This window comes from Notothenia coriiceps, unplaced genomic scaffold (assembly GCF_000735185.1).
Source record: "Notothenia coriiceps isolate Sejong01 unplaced genomic scaffold, NC01 NC01_scaffold00037246, whole genome shotgun sequence".
NCBI classification, from domain to species: domain Eukaryota; kingdom Metazoa; phylum Chordata; class Actinopteri; order Perciformes; family Nototheniidae; genus Notothenia; species Notothenia coriiceps.
The window spans coordinates 14,847,610-14,863,797 of NW_011369947.1; the positions used below are offsets into that span (position 1 = coordinate 14,847,610).

General features: G+C 40.6%; 2 protein-coding genes across 2 annotated transcripts in view; one reads left to right on the forward strand and one right to left on the reverse strand.

The window, feature by feature from the left end:
* Nucleotides 1–16,188, forward strand: part of LOC104966470 (low-density lipoprotein receptor-related protein 1B-like) — a 1,038,955-nt gene that overhangs the window by 107,034 nt on the left and 915,733 nt on the right. The window lies entirely within an intron of this gene.
* Nucleotides 8,604–14,638, reverse strand: atp1b4 (ATPase Na+/K+ transporting subunit beta 4). Its single transcript, XM_010794965.1, has 9 exons — nt 14,460–14,638; nt 14,180–14,248; nt 13,305–13,521; nt 11,287–11,415; nt 11,052–11,156; nt 10,496–10,695; nt 9,905–9,961; nt 9,728–9,820; nt 8,604–9,625 (listed from the first exon to the last, which is right to left on the reverse strand). The coding sequence occupies exons 2-9, from the start codon at nt 14,243–14,245 to the stop codon at nt 9,464–9,466; spliced, it is 1,029 nt and encodes a 342-aa protein (XP_010793267.1). The 5' UTR covers nt 14,246–14,248; nt 14,460–14,638; the 3' UTR covers nt 8,604–9,463.

Genomic DNA, 16,188 nt, shown 5'->3' on the forward strand with positions numbered 1-16,188 from the left:
CTCTATTATACCCTCTTTTACTGAAATTAGCAAATATGTAGGTTTTTTAAAGACTCCTCTTCCCATTGACAATAGACCAGAATACCTTACTTTTATTTTTTTTTTGAAATGTTTTAAATGATGCATCATGTTTGATGGCTTTGTGAAAAGTATAAAATCAGTATGTTTTGTACTTTATTCAACTCTAATATTTATAGATACCACTGACTATTGCAGAGTCATCCACCCTGGGAATTTATTCCACTTGCAATCTTTAACATTAAGGCAAGCCATTGTTATTGGGTCATAGTTGTTTTTTTGTTATAGTGGGAGGCTTTATAGATACCTTAAAAGGAAACCAATTTGAAAACACTCTCATAAAGTTCTTGCAAACAAGTAAAGTATGATAGCAGTGAGTTTCAAATTGTTGTATCTTGTGAGAGCTATGGATTTTATTCATTGGCCACAGTCTCCAAGAGTAAAGAAAAGGGGAATTCGTAGAGTAAAATAAATGTACTAAAAGAGAGGGTCAGGTAAATATATATGTTTGAATTCTGTTCTTTTGAAGGTTTGTTTGTGTGTTTGGTACAAAACAACAGCACAAGGACTTCCTTGAACTTCCTCTAAAAGTAAATCTGTGCAACTTGCAATTGGAGGTTAAAGAAATAGAGACCAAAGTGCTGAGGAACAACAAGTATTTCATTGCAAAAACCTTACCTTCTTTTCTGTTTTAATGCCTCAAAGACCCAGCAGTGTATTCTACGATCTTGGGTAAAATACTCTGGTCTTTTCACAAGTCAACCTGAAGCTTCAATTGTTTTTATAATCCATGTTTTTCAAGCCCTCTAATGTCCAGCTAAATAGAAAATAGCCACACTTGAATTCCCTTTAAATCCAGAGGCACAAATGCACTCAGCTGTATACTTTAGCACTTTGCATCGTATACAGTATCTTTTGTTGAAAGCGTTAGGGTTAAGATATTTTAAAGGCCAAGCCTACCAAACAGGAGATGTGGTGCATATTCTCATACTTTCTTTGACAGTAAGGAAGACTCTACACTAACTGCAGTATTTACCACGAATAACCACCATTCATTTGACTAAATTGGGCAGGTGTTGACATTAATGTAAATTAATTCTAATTTGAACAAATTAAATTAAGTAAATAATGTCCTTTTTTTAGTAGTGTAGATGCACCCAACCTTCCAAAAGCCTATAATCGTAAAGTTGCAATACATTTAATTAATTGCTCACGACACACACACATTTTTTAATTGTAAGGTCTAAATGATAGAACAAACCACATATCTTCTTCCTCTGCCAAAAACGATAATATTGGCTCATTAAATGCTGTTCACACATTTTGGATTTGTATCACTCTTTATATCTGCTATATCTCGAGCAACATCTGCTTTTGTGTTCACTTCCGATAGCTATCTCACGATCAGTCTTTTATTTAAATATTTATGTATTTATTATCACGGATTTATCTACAGCAGAGAGAGGCGGTTCCTCCCTAAAGGGTCTCAAATTAGTTTCAGGCTCATTAAATGGAATCTGAAAGAATAAGACATTAGTTATTACATGTGTTATCAAAATGAGATCATGTAGAGTAGCTAATATGTGTGATTTGGTAAGAGATAATTTATTGTACAGTTTTCCACTTTCCTCAAGTAAAAAATGCCGTAAAATTAGGACGATGTTTGTTTTTCAGTTTTTGGTGTATTCTGCATTAATGTTGTAGCAATATTAAGCTATCCCAAATCTAATGAAGACTTACCATGGATTTGAATACCATATTCATGATCCCTAGAGGCATAAAGGAAAGGAAGCCAAAGGCAGGGTGGGGGAAAACTCTCTCTGAGGGCCGTCCTGCACTCATTCTTTGAAACCCCTTTCTCTGGCCTTTGCATCAATGCTGACGGTACGACACCGACTTAGCCTTGTGAACTGCATACATCCACTTTTCTTATCTGACTGATGTCTTTTTACCGAGCCCTTGTCAATGAATAGTCAACATGGCACCTCTGTGTTCTAAATTCTTTTTTTAAAGGCCCTATCTGATGTGTAGGACTGTGTGACCCGAATGCTAACAATCCTCCTCTTAATGCAACACTGCAGTCTTCAGCCTCCTGGCCTGAGGCAGTAGAAATATTGATTATCTCTCAAAGAAAACATTAGTCTTGAATTTGTTGTCTTTGTAGGCTTTCATGTTAAAGATGACATCTCACCGTCTTTACAGTTTTTCTGTGTCTTCAACCTTGCTTAACTTGACTCACAGTGACACTTACTGCAGTGTATGCTTAGTCCCACACGGACAGACGGGACTCATCGGGTAGCAGGAGAAATTGAGGTCACCAAAGAGAAGTTTTAGGCTACCAGCTGGGTCTCTTACAAAACTTTTTTTTCTCCCACTCCCGTTCCTACCCACCTCTTATGAATAAACATGCCGCGCGTCCCGAGAGGGCCTTGATATGAAGGTGCCCAGATGGAAAACCACCAACTCTTTTTTGTTCACCTTCAGGAAACTTGCTCACTCTAAATCGTATGCTCCAGGCTGTGCCGTGGGATATCTGAAGTCTCCAGTGCTTGCATTAAGGACGACAAATGTCAGACTTAAACAAATGTTACCTTTAGGGCAGCGCCAGAAAGTGAACATAAACAAATCTCTTCCTTAATGAACACTATGTATAAAAGAAACAGCTTGGAGTTATTGGAAGCTAAATTTGGACACTTTGTTAAAGTATATGGCTTGGCATTCGGCCTTAGATGCAAAATAAAAGCTTAATTCTGATGCCAGGCTAAATCAACGTCTGTTCACTCAAAGTTCATACAGTCACCATTTTGCTCTTTGCCAATGGAAGGGAGACTTAAAAAAGCATTTGTTTTTGTTGTGGGGAACAAACAGTCATGACAAAATCAATGAGCAGAAATATAAATAGTTGTCACTTCTGAGCTCTAGGGTTTGCATCCTGCTATTTTGAGTGAAGGGATCTTTCTGGAGACTGTAACATGATGGCAGCTGTGTCATCAAAGATCGCCGATGGATTGAAGCCAACTCAACATGGCTGTCTCAAAGCGAATGTCAGCAATGCAACCTTGACTATATATAGTACAGAGTATTACATGATTTAATGATAAAATACGCCCAGTTATAATGTGCTTCAATTCCACACTGAATGTACCATTGCATTTCCACCGCAGTTATAGTGTCTTAGTTTTTGTATAATAATTGCCTTAAAATTTAAACTGGTAATGGCATTTTATTAAAGTTAAGTCACCTTTATTCTTCTGTTGTGCCAAGAGAACACACTCTATGGCTATATATGTACCATAAATGTGCTTTATGGCTATGAGAATGATACTTTAATTACGTGGACGAGGACACTAGTGTATCATAATTTGCACTTTTCTGTGCAGAGTGTGTCATTGCAAAGAGAAAATGCAGCCATTTTGGTGGGAATAACCAAATAGATCATCAGCATTAGGTTTTATGAGTTAGACGCTGCTGATAAAAACATCCTAATCTATGCTTAGTTTTCATAGCAATGATAGTATTGTCATTACTTTTTAATATATAATTATCTGCCCACTCACATATTATTTTCCTGCCCTTCTCAGTGCACATATTGCAAAAGTAGGAAACATGCAATTAAATGGGAGTTGGGGTGTATGTAGATCCACAGTAACACATTATGATGATCTAAAGAATTGCCAGAAATACAATCCAAAAATAATATAGCATTTTCTGTGTGCATATATTTAGGGAGAGGCTATGTAGGGTTATTTGTATCTATTTTAGTTTTATTTAAAGAGAAAAAGCCATTCTGCTTTGTTGAGTTTTCCTATCACTTGTGTTGTCAGTAGCAATCAGATAACCTTATATATTATAAATATGCAAAAACAAATTAATTGCCTTCATTTTCATTGACATAAGTGCAGAAACTTTCATCAATAAGTGTTTTTGTTGTTGATTGTGTATGGCCGATGGACTGTCCACTCCAAGTAGGGAATGAGTCCTCACCCCAAGTGAAGGAGTTCCAGTATCTCGGGGTCTTGTTCTCGAGTGAGGGAACAATGGAGCGTGAGATGGGCCGGAGAATCGGAGCAGCGGGAGCGGTACTGCAGTCGCTTTACTGCACCATTATAACGAAAAGAGAGCTGAGCCAGAAGGCAAAGCTCTCTGTCTACCGCGCCATTTTCGTTCCTACCCTCACCTATGGTCATGAAGGATGGGTCATGACCGAAAGAACGAGATCGCGGATACAAGCGGCCGAGATGGGTTTTCTCCGCAGGGTGTCTGGTGTCTCCCTTAGGGATAAGGGGAGAAGTTCGGTCATCAGGGAGGGACTCGGAGTTGAACCGCTCCTCCTTCGCGTCGAAAGGAGCCAGTTGAGGTGTTCAGGCACCTAGTTAGGATGCCACCTAGTTAGGATGCCACCTGNATTTACAACTGTTACACATGCTGATGTAACGCAAATTTTTCCAACTTGGGATCAATAAAGTATATCTTATCTTAAGATGATCAATGGCTACTGCCATATTTGCAAAATGTGCCTCTGAACCTTGACAAGTGCATGTTTCAGGCTTATCAATTAACAACAGGAGGGGTCAAAGACATAAGACCACCACGGGGTGGACCCGTTCAAATCCAGTTTTGGACAGTCTGCCGTGGTTCCATCCCATTTCAAAGTGCTGTTCGACGCTCAGTGTAACCCTCGGAGCACACTCAAACATCCAAATCACAGAGTTTGAGGACTATCACGGGGTTTGTCAAGCGAAGCGGAGAGAATACTTACTTCCGGGAGTAAAATTCTCTAAAGCAACTACTATGAGCTGCTCCGACCCTCGATCCTGACGGACTCCAACTTGTGTTTATTAATCAAACAAATAAATAGAGACAAGGATCATTATGTGTTATTGTTGAGTAAATAACAGTGTGTGGTTTAGAAAAAAATACAAAATTAGGAGAAAACAATGAAACAATACAGATTTCAGTAGTCTGAGCCCCTACTCTCCCCATAACTGACGGCAACAAAAGTCCTACATTATTCAATTAAAATAAAGAAGTAAAAACAATAAGTGTGGCTTTATATTGAGTAAAGAAAAGGTTGATAAACGCTGTGAGAATGGATCTGCGGAGAGCATTTCGCTGCTATCCCAACTCCTCTATTACCAACGTTCAGGGAGCTCTATGCAAGTCAATGGGACTCCCTGATAGTTGAAAACTGACTCTCAAGGGGTACCCTGTCCGTAATAGAGTGACGGGGAGGGGCCCTGACCGACCGTCAACATGTGACGGGTTGGGAGTGAGAACGTGTTGCTCTACCATATCATCTCTAAAGAAAATGTCTATCTTTGTGCTAAAATAATCACCATCAATCTTCCCATCCATCCTTCCATCATCAGCCACTTCTCAGGGACGGGGTCGTTTTGGCAGCAGGCTAAGCAAGGTTTTGGCTTTCACAGTTAATTGAAAATCATTATGTGTGATATTGATGCTTTGTGTTCTCGGTGCCTGACTACTGAAGTCCTGCATTGGGCGCCAAAGCCTTTAACAAAGTGGCAGGGTAGAACATCTGATTGCCATGCCATTGAAGGCATATGTATCGATTGTGCCTGCTGAATTTAAATTCGAAATGCTTTTGAAGAAATGATGGCATGACCAAGCATTTTTACTGTGCTGACTCGTGATATTGACAGCTCGCCAAACCTCCCACAAACTGCGATTATTCAAACCTTGCTACCGTTGTTGGTGTGCTTTGGGCTGTGGAAGGATAGAGATAAAGTGTTACGCTATTTCCAAAGCTCTAAAATAAAAAGTCTAAAATACATAACACAAATAAAGCAAAAGACTAATGCTGTTGTGTTGCCGTCATTCTTTGCATCACATCCTACATAGCTTACATTGTGTATGTAGCAAACCAGTTTAAAGACCTTTGTGTATGTTTTTTGATTAAATATAAAATATTTCAACCAACATAGCAAGAGAAGCGTCAATCCCCGTTGTGTGTTGGTTTTCTGACTTTTTCTGACTAACTTGACTTTGGTTTAGCAGTGTTTTAAAGCATACCAGTAATGCAGTCAGCAAACCCATCGTAACGTCAACAAAGTGTTGAGTAGACTCTACAGCCATGACTTCTCAATAGTTTGCAGACTGACACCTAATTGTCATTCTTGCCCTAACACATTTAATGTATCTCTTCAGAGTGCTGCGAGGTCTAAACTGATTGGACCAGACCAGTAGGGATGAGTACAGGGTATCACACTTTAAAAAAGGTGTTGTAAAATTGTTGAACTTTTAAGGTTAATGCATGAAGCATTTCCAGAAAAGTCAAAAAAATAGCCCTGACATTTTACTTCTTTAACCTTTTTCTGCAAATTGCTCAAGTATCATTGCAACAGGGAAAATAATTTTGATGAGTGGTTAACTAAAGTGAGAGTTCAGCAGGTTTAACATGGTTGTGTGGCTCGCAGGTATAGCAGAGCACCAGCCTCACCAGAGGGTCTGCTCTTTATACTCCACTACAGAGGAGATTTGGGAATGGTCAGAGCACACACACAAGCACACACTCTCCCTCCCTGCCTGTGTAAAACGAGTTCACTCAAAAGAAAGGCAAAACATTACATTGGCTCAGCTGCGCACACATCGCCTTAGGTCCAATGGTAGCCTTGAATTTACCCTGGCAATATCAAAAAAAGAAAAGGCATACAAGTGGCTTTATATTCAGTTTTTTCAGTGTCTAAATATGAAAAAGTCCTAATTTAGCATGACCTGATACAGCCCGCCGCAAACCATTTGTCTGTGATTCCAGGCTCGTAAAGGTTCTGGGTTTATATTTTGGCTTTGCTTACAGCATGTTTAAGATGACATTATTATTATTATCACAGATATAGCAATTGTCTGATATGCTGTCAAAAATACAGTTTCATGAAAGGAACATGGCAGTGTAAATCAACTGTTAAACAAGTGGGGCTTCATTTCTAAGCAGTTTATAATCGTTATGGATAAAGCTGTAAAGGGGGTATGCCCTTAGGCCTGTCAAGATAATTAATTGTGTTGGACGATACATTTTCCCGGAAATGATTGCGATAAACGATAATATTGTCGGCACCGTTGTAAGACCACTGACATAATGATAATATATAATAATTCAAGTACATTCTTTCAAACAGAACTTTTTAGTGAACATTCAACATTGCAAATGAAATAATATTCAAATATATAAACTATATATAATGAATAAAACAAAATGTATTAAACTCTCTCTCTCTCTTATATATATTTTATTATTATTATTTATTATACACACACGCATGGCGTAATTTCCATTTGGGCATGTCCCCCCCCACTGTCTCCCCACTTTACAAATATGTTTATTATTATTTAACGCAAGCCGTCATCGCCACGGAGGAGCACACAGCCTCGGAGCAAGAGAGAGAGCTAGGGAGAGCACACCTTTATCTATTTAATATAGATAAAGTAAGAAATCATTCCAGTGTGTACTATAGGACAGTAAAAAAAACAAAAAACAGTTTAAAAGGGTTTATTAAAATATGCATAAATAAAAATAAAGAATGCTAACTAGGTAACATGAGATAAGAATAAACAAGTTTAAATGATTTGTTATTGGTTGTGATCATATTCTAAAGATTTTTGGATTATTGAAAAGTATACAACTCCCTTTCATATGAGTGTTGAGAGCTGTATCCATAAATTCATGTTGTGCTCAAAGTGCACCAGATTGATGCATTTCACTTCAAGATTTACAAAACCCCCCTAGAGGAGGTGAGGTCCACCTCCAAATAAAGCAGGTTAAAATAATTAAACTGAATACATGTTCTTTTAGTAAACACTGAAAACGGGTCCCACAGACCCAAACAGCACACAAAGGTTAAAGGTAAGCATATAATAACGTNATCGCACATCAGTCCTGTGTACAGATCAGTCCGATAAAGTCATGCCTAAACAGCGACATTTTACACGATAAATACGAGTTTAAATATCAGCATTTGCCACGGAGGGCGACTGGCAGCTACCGTAAACCTTCTCTTAACTCTGGCATCTTGTGGCAACTCCCGTTCAGCATGCGCAAATGCCACGGCAAGTTCCATGGGAACCTTGGACCTTGGACATGCATTGGAAATGCAGTTACATTCCATTCCCTGGCATTCCAAAGGTTACAACATGGGTTAACAATACCGTGTAACTGTCACGTTTGAAGGGACGAAATCGTGACATCTTCACGTGTCCCAGCATGGTAAATCGTCACATGTTCACATCTTGCCGTGATATCGGGTTGGTACAACTATAGCAATGTATTGGCTATACATTTGTTACTGATTTGTTACACCATCAATATGACTGAACTAAGTTATAAGATGAGTGAATATGTAAATGCGTTCATCCCCAAAAAAAAATTAAATTCAAGGGTAGCCATTACTATATGTATTCATTTATGTAACTATTTGTCTTTGTATTTATTTATTTATTTGTATTCGTTGTTTTATTTATTCAAACCATAGTATTTGTTATTTGTAGAATTATTCTAATAATTACATATCTTAGTTGAAAGCTTTTTTTGAGTTGATGTCAGTCCCACATGGAAGAAAACATACAGTACATACCAGAACATTGTATTTATTATAAGAACTATAATAGGAATAAATACAACATTGATACCATGTTTAGTAGCACGTTTCAGACATGATTAATGCTATCACAAAATAGTTATTTTCAAAATGGTATACCTCTCACAAACTATTTCACAGTACAGTATGTCTCTTTATTGATCAGTCTTGTGTAGTATTTCATTCTCAAATGTTTTTACAAAAGACAAGAAGTGCCATGTGATGCTTTATCATAAATGTAAATAATATATGTAATAATGCACTATTCAACAACAATATAGTAATAGTGTATTGGCAGTCATTTATTATGTATTTGTTACTGTGTAAGTACAGTACAAGTCCTGCTTTCAGTGTTTTCACGATAGGAATTCTTACAATATACAAGTTTGAAAAATATAATTCAAAACAAATTAGTACACTTTGTCAAAGAAAGCTGTGCAGAAAAAAACATAATCTAACCTGACACAATAATATTTCTAATCACCTAGTAGTGTTTAAAGTCATAATTGGATTTGCATAGCCAGAAATGCTAACTAATGGGCAGAGTGTCATTTAGTTTGATTAATCTTGCTAATCATTACAAAATATCAGGAATTGTAACTCACTCTATGCACTTGTCTTGTGCTCTGCACTGTTTGTGTCGGTGCAGGTGCTCAAGGTTCAAAGATACAACAGAAACCCAAGAGGAAATATCTACTTCTTGAGAGATTTGTTTCAAAGCAGAAGATATTTAAGTGAAATAGGGAAATTACATATTTCATGGAAAGTAATGGTTCAACATAATCTTTTTTTTCTTGTACATTTTTCTGCCTCATTGTCACAGGAGCATCCTGCTGGCAGCGAAATCTGTTGCCTTACGCTCCGATATCCAAGGAGAAGCTCACTCTGCCCAGGTTTCGGTCAGTGGGCGAATCGTTGATGATGCCCTTTCCATGCAGTTTGCACTGCACCACGATGTGAGAGTCGTACTGCACTCCTGCAAAACGCACGGCCATCACCGGTGCAGTGTAGTTGGTCTGAGACAGCAGAAATACACAGGTTCAAGACATTAAAGTTGTTATTTCACTGTTAAATATAATCGTATATATGTTATCCCGAAGCATTGTGTTCTCACTCACTTGTCGGAGCTTCCCATAGTATGGATAGTACATCATTTCAAAAATGCTTTTAGGGAAAAATTGGATTTCTCCCAAGGCTTCTGGAGGTCCTTTCTGAAAGAGGAATACATTATAATTTCAGAAGTGTTTTGCTGATAAGAATTATTACAAGTCAGTGTGTAATGATGGTTACTGTACCTTAACTCCACAAGTCACATTCACTGCTTTGCCCTGGCCAGGTAGGTAACCAAGAATCTGTTGAAACAGTACAAAACCAAAAAGGACACATTTTGGTTACTATATTGTATGTCCTCCAACTAAAATCAAATGGGATGTTTGCCAAAGACTATGCCGGTCAGACGGATTAGCATAAATGATATTGTTGGTAGAAGTTAATGTCTAGAAGTGTGTGGACAACCTCTCATCAAACTTCATATTCTACAGGTTAAAGGTTTTCACCTTTTGTTCTTTAACCTGAACTACATCACCAGCATGTCTTCATACATTATATGAATCATATTACATCCAGAAGTTGAATTCTAAAGTGTATAAAACAAGAACATTTGAATGGGATTGTGTATAATTTACCATTATTGTTAACCAAAGCAAAAAGGTGTGCACAAATGGTGTCATGTATTTTCATCCTCTCCCTGAAATGGCCACAAGATGTCACTGAGAGCTTCCACTGTCCTGTGAAACTCTGTTCCTGCAGTTTTATGTTCCCTCTTTTGTTTTGTACTTTTTAAAGGGCACTGTTTTACAGGTTTTTGTGACTGACAACCGTCTTACCCGGTTCATCCGAAGGAGGATGCATGGCCTTCCCTGAGAATAGCCATAGTGGGGGTCCTGCAGCCCTGAGCACTCCCCCAACCAAGACCTCTTGAACTGGCACGCTTTCCGCTCTGCACTCTCCTCCAAGTCGTCCTGCATGAAGTATTTGTCCTGTGTGCAGCGGATATTCTTCTTCTCCTGAACGCCATCGTTATACGCTGAAAATGGAGGGCAGGGAGAAAGAGGCAGAGGGGGGAGGAAGAGTGAGAGAGTGAGAGAGGAGGGCATACATAAAACCCTCGCTACAGCAATGCCCTGCCAGACTCAGGCCTCTGATTAAGGAAGCTTGACAAAAGCTGGGTGAGAAAAAAAAAAAGTATTGAATGGTTGCACTCTGCCCACAAAGAGGCTTCCCTTCCCAGCATGCTCTGCAAGAACCAAACGGAAAAAGGGGGACAAAGGTACTGAAGATGAGGATTAACTCGTTGCATGCCTGCTTGATTTAAACTCAACAACCTCATCTGACCCCCACACACAACATTTAACATCACCCCCTAAAATCACACCCACTCACGTTTCAGATACTCATCCATAGACCTCGCGTACTTCTTCCAGGATTTGCGATCAGAAGCGTTGAAGGTGATCTCGTGGGCCTCTAAGTTGGGGGCCATAGTCATACCTGCCAGTGGAGACCCAGAGACAGTCAACTGTGCTGAGACTCAAGTAGAAGCAACAGACTGAAGGACAGACGAGCAGAGAGACGACAGGAAAGGGAGGGTGGAGGATGCAGTGGAGAGGTTTATATTTACCTGGTGGCATCACTCTATCATTATAGGTGGGATGGTAGGGACTAATGGACCACATGAGGCAGAACATGCAGCCACCAAACATGGCAGCCAGAAACGTATAAAGTGCAGCGTAGAAGAGGAGGATGAGACCTGGAAGAGAAGGGAAAATGTTTAATTATTAGGGAGCGTATTTTGGATGCAGCACAAAAGTGCTTACATAACAGACCACACATCTCTGATTAAATCATCCCTCCGATCTGAGGGGAAAGAACAAAGAACCGTTAAGAGTTTACTTTTTTGGCAGTCTGGACTCCAGCTACTGTCCCTTAATCAGGACAGTCATTCATTTGTTTACTCATACAAAAGCACTGTCCTCCGCTCATACCCGAAAATCTTTGAAGGACAGTAATTAACTGCATTCGTTCAAGTACTGTACTAAAGTACAATTTTGAGGTTTATTACTTGAGTATTTTCCTTTTCTGGTACTTTACACTTTTATTCCACTACAGTTCAAGGGCAAATATGTCACCGCACGACATCTATCTGACAGCTGTAGTTGTTTTTGATGATCCAGACCCAGATTAGTAATAGAACATTTAAATAATTCATCAAATATTATTTTAGGTTAAGATCAAAACTTTATGGATACCTTGGTCAACCTGACAAGCTACACTGCAGTTTATTTAGTAACTATAATTCAATGATATAACATCTATTATTCTCAAATGGGAAGTTGTGCCAAATGATTTACTTAAGTAGATTTTGACTTTAACTTTAACTCCTTAAGTATTTCTAAACTATGTTACTTTTATTAATTAATGATTTGTCCGCCACAAAACGTTTTAAGGTTACGTATCAAATCTACCGTTATAAACATATGTGAGAACCCTGTAACAAAGGAAACCAAGAACTCTAATTGTTGTGCAATTTTCAATTAACAGTCCATTAGCAACTAATCAAGCCCAACGTGCTCTACATTAAATGGCTTTTGCTGTGCAGGCGATTTCACAGGGGACTAGCTGCAGCCAGCCTTGCGTCCCTAGAGCCACAAAGGACTTTCTGTTTGAGCTCAGTGAGAATTCTCCCAGCTGTCCTTTCACTCAGGAACACAGTGAACCTCCGGTTGCCATCGTAGTGAAGGTCTTTTGCAGCCATAGAGGCCTGGCCAGCTCCAAGGAGCCCCCATCACCCTGCTCTGGTATTGTGTCCCCTGTTACACACTCGTCTCACAGGACACACAGACTCTAGCTCAGGGCCTTTCTTCAACACACACATGGGCCCTACTCCTGCACACACTGGTTTTTGAAGCTGAGCTCTCCCTAGGATCCATCAATTTCAGCTTATGCAAGGAACACACACTTTCCTTGGGTATTCTTTCTACACTGAGTTGGATCATGTTTGACTGGCTGGGGGAGGAAGGGGCTCAGCAGCGTCACATGGCAGTGAATACCAAGAGGCTGCTCCATCGTCATTGACTCAACAAACTCGTCTAGTCTGTCCTTTACTGCCAGATAAAGTTAACCAAAGCTCAATTTGGCAGTAAGTTGTATAGATAGGAAAAGAAGAGCATCTCTACGTGTTTCACTGCAACTCAGCTATGAGGTCGCCGAGGCTTTGGGAAAGAGGCTGTGGAGAGCATGGTTAGATGTAGAGGAATGTGATTCCCGGCCAATGCGAGGCCCGGGACAGTGAACTCCCGCTGGGAAAACGTCCCCAGGCAGTCTGTTTTTGTCGGGCCACACTGAATTGTCCATGCACCTATGTAAACATTGAGCATAAGGACACACACACACTCGCAGCACAGTAAGCAGAGTCACTAGACTGCAGAGACATTAAACTAACCCTGAGTGCATATTTTAAAGAGATTCAAACATCATGCCTGCTATTGTTGAGACTATTAAAACATTTAAAATTAGATCTGTAATTATTGGACACATGCAGTAAAACAAAAAGGAATCTTTGCATTAATCAAACCCCCCCCCCCCCCCCCCCNNNCCCCTCATTTCCAACAACATAAATCTTCTTTATCATCAACTCACCCCAGCTCTTCCCAGAGCGACCCATGAATTCCTTGGTCTCTGCATTCCACAGGTACGTCTTGATGGCTTCTATTTTCTGGTGGAGCGTCCTCTTGGGTAACGGCCTGCGCTTCCATTTCTCAAAGTTCAGGTCTTCCTGCTCTAGAGGCTTGTGCTCGGCCAACTCCTCCTGCTCTTCCTCCAGCTCTTGGCCATGTTTGAGTATCACTTTGTGAGGCTGGTGGAAAGAAGAAGGAGAGAAAAAGCCCTCACCACACATATTTCACAACTGCTAAGTTCTGCAGCCAACCTATTTTCTTTTCAAATCACTGCAGGAAAAAAATGGCATGCCTTCTGATCCGAGTATGACCGACGATATAACCTGCCAGAGAGTGCTCTGCATATTAATGAACTTCACACTGACCGTCCTGTCCCCTGTTTCTGCAAATTATAAACCCGCTGGTGACCCCTCTGGCTCTCGTTGGGAGATCTGACCTCCTCTGAGTGGACCCTCCTGCTTGGAGCAGCAGCTGCAGACAGCAGATCTGGAGGGTCACTCTGACAGCCAGATGTTACTCACTGACTCTCAGAATCCACAGGCCAGGACAGACAGATCCCAGAGGAACCACGGGACGCTTCAAAGAGTCACGGAAAAGTCACTTCATTCGTGAGAATTTGGCTTTTAAAATAATAAATTGTTATTTTTTGCTGCTATGCTTTGAATCTCGTGCCAATAAAACCACTTGATTAATTAATAGTTAATAATAACTTTGCTGTTATATTTGCTGTTAGATTAAACAACTTCAGTGCTAGTGGGAAAGTTTCCTTAATTACTGCATTCAGTGAATAAAGTGATTATTAATGTATACATTTTAAATGTTAATGTAAGCACTTACAAGACCTGGTGGATGATTTTTAAGGAGCGTATCTTCAGCTCCTCCCTCTGTGGAACTGGGCTCCATGTTCTTCAGGAGGAAAAAGCACTTGTTAAACCAATCACATCTCCAATACCCTTCACTTAGAGCGATACACCTTTAAATCTACAAACTTCCACAGTTCAACACTTGCAGAACTTTTCACCACACTCCCAAGTCATCTGACTTAATCTGCAATCAGACACAATTAATATGTATTTCAGTCAAATTAAAATGTCGATGAAAAATTATTCAGACATACCTGAAGTTTTCTTGACAAAAGCAACACTTCTTAATACGTCGGAAGCCCTCCTCACCCCGAGAGAAAAAACAATGTTTGTCAAAAAGTAATTGGGGATTTCATTAGAAAGTTTTAGGCTTGCACAGGGGACCAGTTATGGAGAACCTCCTGCAACTAAGCGCGCATCGTAGTGAATGAACGCAGGATAGAGAAAACTGGGGGTGGGATACAAAGTGTTTTTTTGGACCTAGAGACGTTTTGGCATTGATCCGGGACACAGCATTGCATTCAGAACACGCACACCATCAGCCATTGTCTGCTAAGCTGGGCTAAACTGAAGCAAAGCCTGAATACAATATTTATGGCTTATTCTAACACAAGACACATGTTGTCAATCATGGCCTGGCTGCAAGGACTACTGTACCGATAAAAAGGACAGTCCACGTGTTTATTAAGTTGTGTTTTACAATTTTGTATTGAGGGGCATGTGCTTTACATGAAAGAAGATAACCATAATGTGAATATCAGTGATCATCTCTTTGCATGCATGCATACTGACACAATTGCAAACACCTGCAGCTCCATACTCTGCTGCAGAAACTGCTTACCATAAGCTCCCTCTGGGGAAGTTCAAGTTGTCCTCTTCCCTGATCCTTTCTGCACGCTGGTCACGTAACATGCTGTTACCCCCAACTAAAAAAGTGAGAGGGGGGACTTTTTTTCTTCCTCTTTAAATGAAAAGAGAAATTGCGTCATGGAAAATAAGCTGTTCTTTGAGATTCGCGCGGCAAAAACGTGCAAATGAATGTTCATGTGCGCGCGCGTGCGTGTGTGTGTGTGTGTGTGTGTGTGTGTGTGTGCAGAGCCGGCCAGACCCATTAAGCGACATAAGCGGCCGCTTCTAGGGCCCCGCAGCCACTAATGGCACATTTCCACTGCAGCGGGGTAGACCCCCGTCCCACGTCTACACTACAGGCATCAAAAAATGCTTTCAACGCTTCGCCCATTCACTTGAATGGGGTGACGTAGAAGATTTTTAATCTTCGCCGAACTGCATTGTGGGGAGCATGGCATGGCTTTGCAAGCATCACGAGCATCTATCGGCATCAAAAGTTGAACAATGTTCAACTTTTGAGGCTCGATGCTTGGCATCAGCCAATCAAATCCCGTTTATGCAAATCCCGCGAGTGCAAGCGCAGCCAATCAAACCGCGTGCAAGCTGGGAGAGCCAGACCGCCGTTCATTTCCTCATATTCCAAACGAGATATTACGGTATCAAATCACCCGGTTCTTTACGACCGGAACTATTTACCGGGATACAAACCGGAGGAACCAGGCATGGAGGGAGGTGGCAGAGACAGTGGGTGAAACTGATAGTTTTTCGCCTGTTTGGAGAGTTTATATCCAGTTTACTTCGTTTTAACATTGCTATTGCTTTGTATGTCGGGGGCGGGAGATTCATGTGATTGGTTGCTCGCAAAAAATCGCCAAGCTTCAGACACGCCCAGCTTCAAGATTTTTTCATGCCTGTAGTGTAGACGGGCAAGGAGTAATCTCTCTCCACAATTCCACTTTTTCCCATAATGTCCGTTTCGAAGAGACGGCATTGTGACGGCATGCGCGGCCCCCCTCCCCCTGAGGGTCGGCCGCGGTGCGTTCAAAGACCTCAGTAGAGAGAAGAGTCACCGCAGCGCGCGCCGCGCTCCTCCACAGCCTTTTCTGCAGACGAGGAGCGCGACGCGACGGTGAG

Excerpts from the sequence above, each read along its gene's own strand:
- atp1b4 (XM_010794965.1), bottom strand. The coding sequence starts at position 14,245 with ATGGAGCCCAGTTCCACAGAGGGAGGAGCTGAAGATACGCTCCTTAAA. Across the intron at positions 9,962-10,495 it reads TCCTCCTTCGGATGAACCGG|ATTCTTGGTTACCTACCTGG; the intron begins GTAAGACGGTTG and ends CTGTTTCAACAG. Across the intron at positions 9,626-9,727 it reads ACTATGGGAAGCTCCGACAA|ACCAACTACACTGCACCGGT; the intron begins GTGAGTGAGAAC and ends CTGCTGTCTCAG.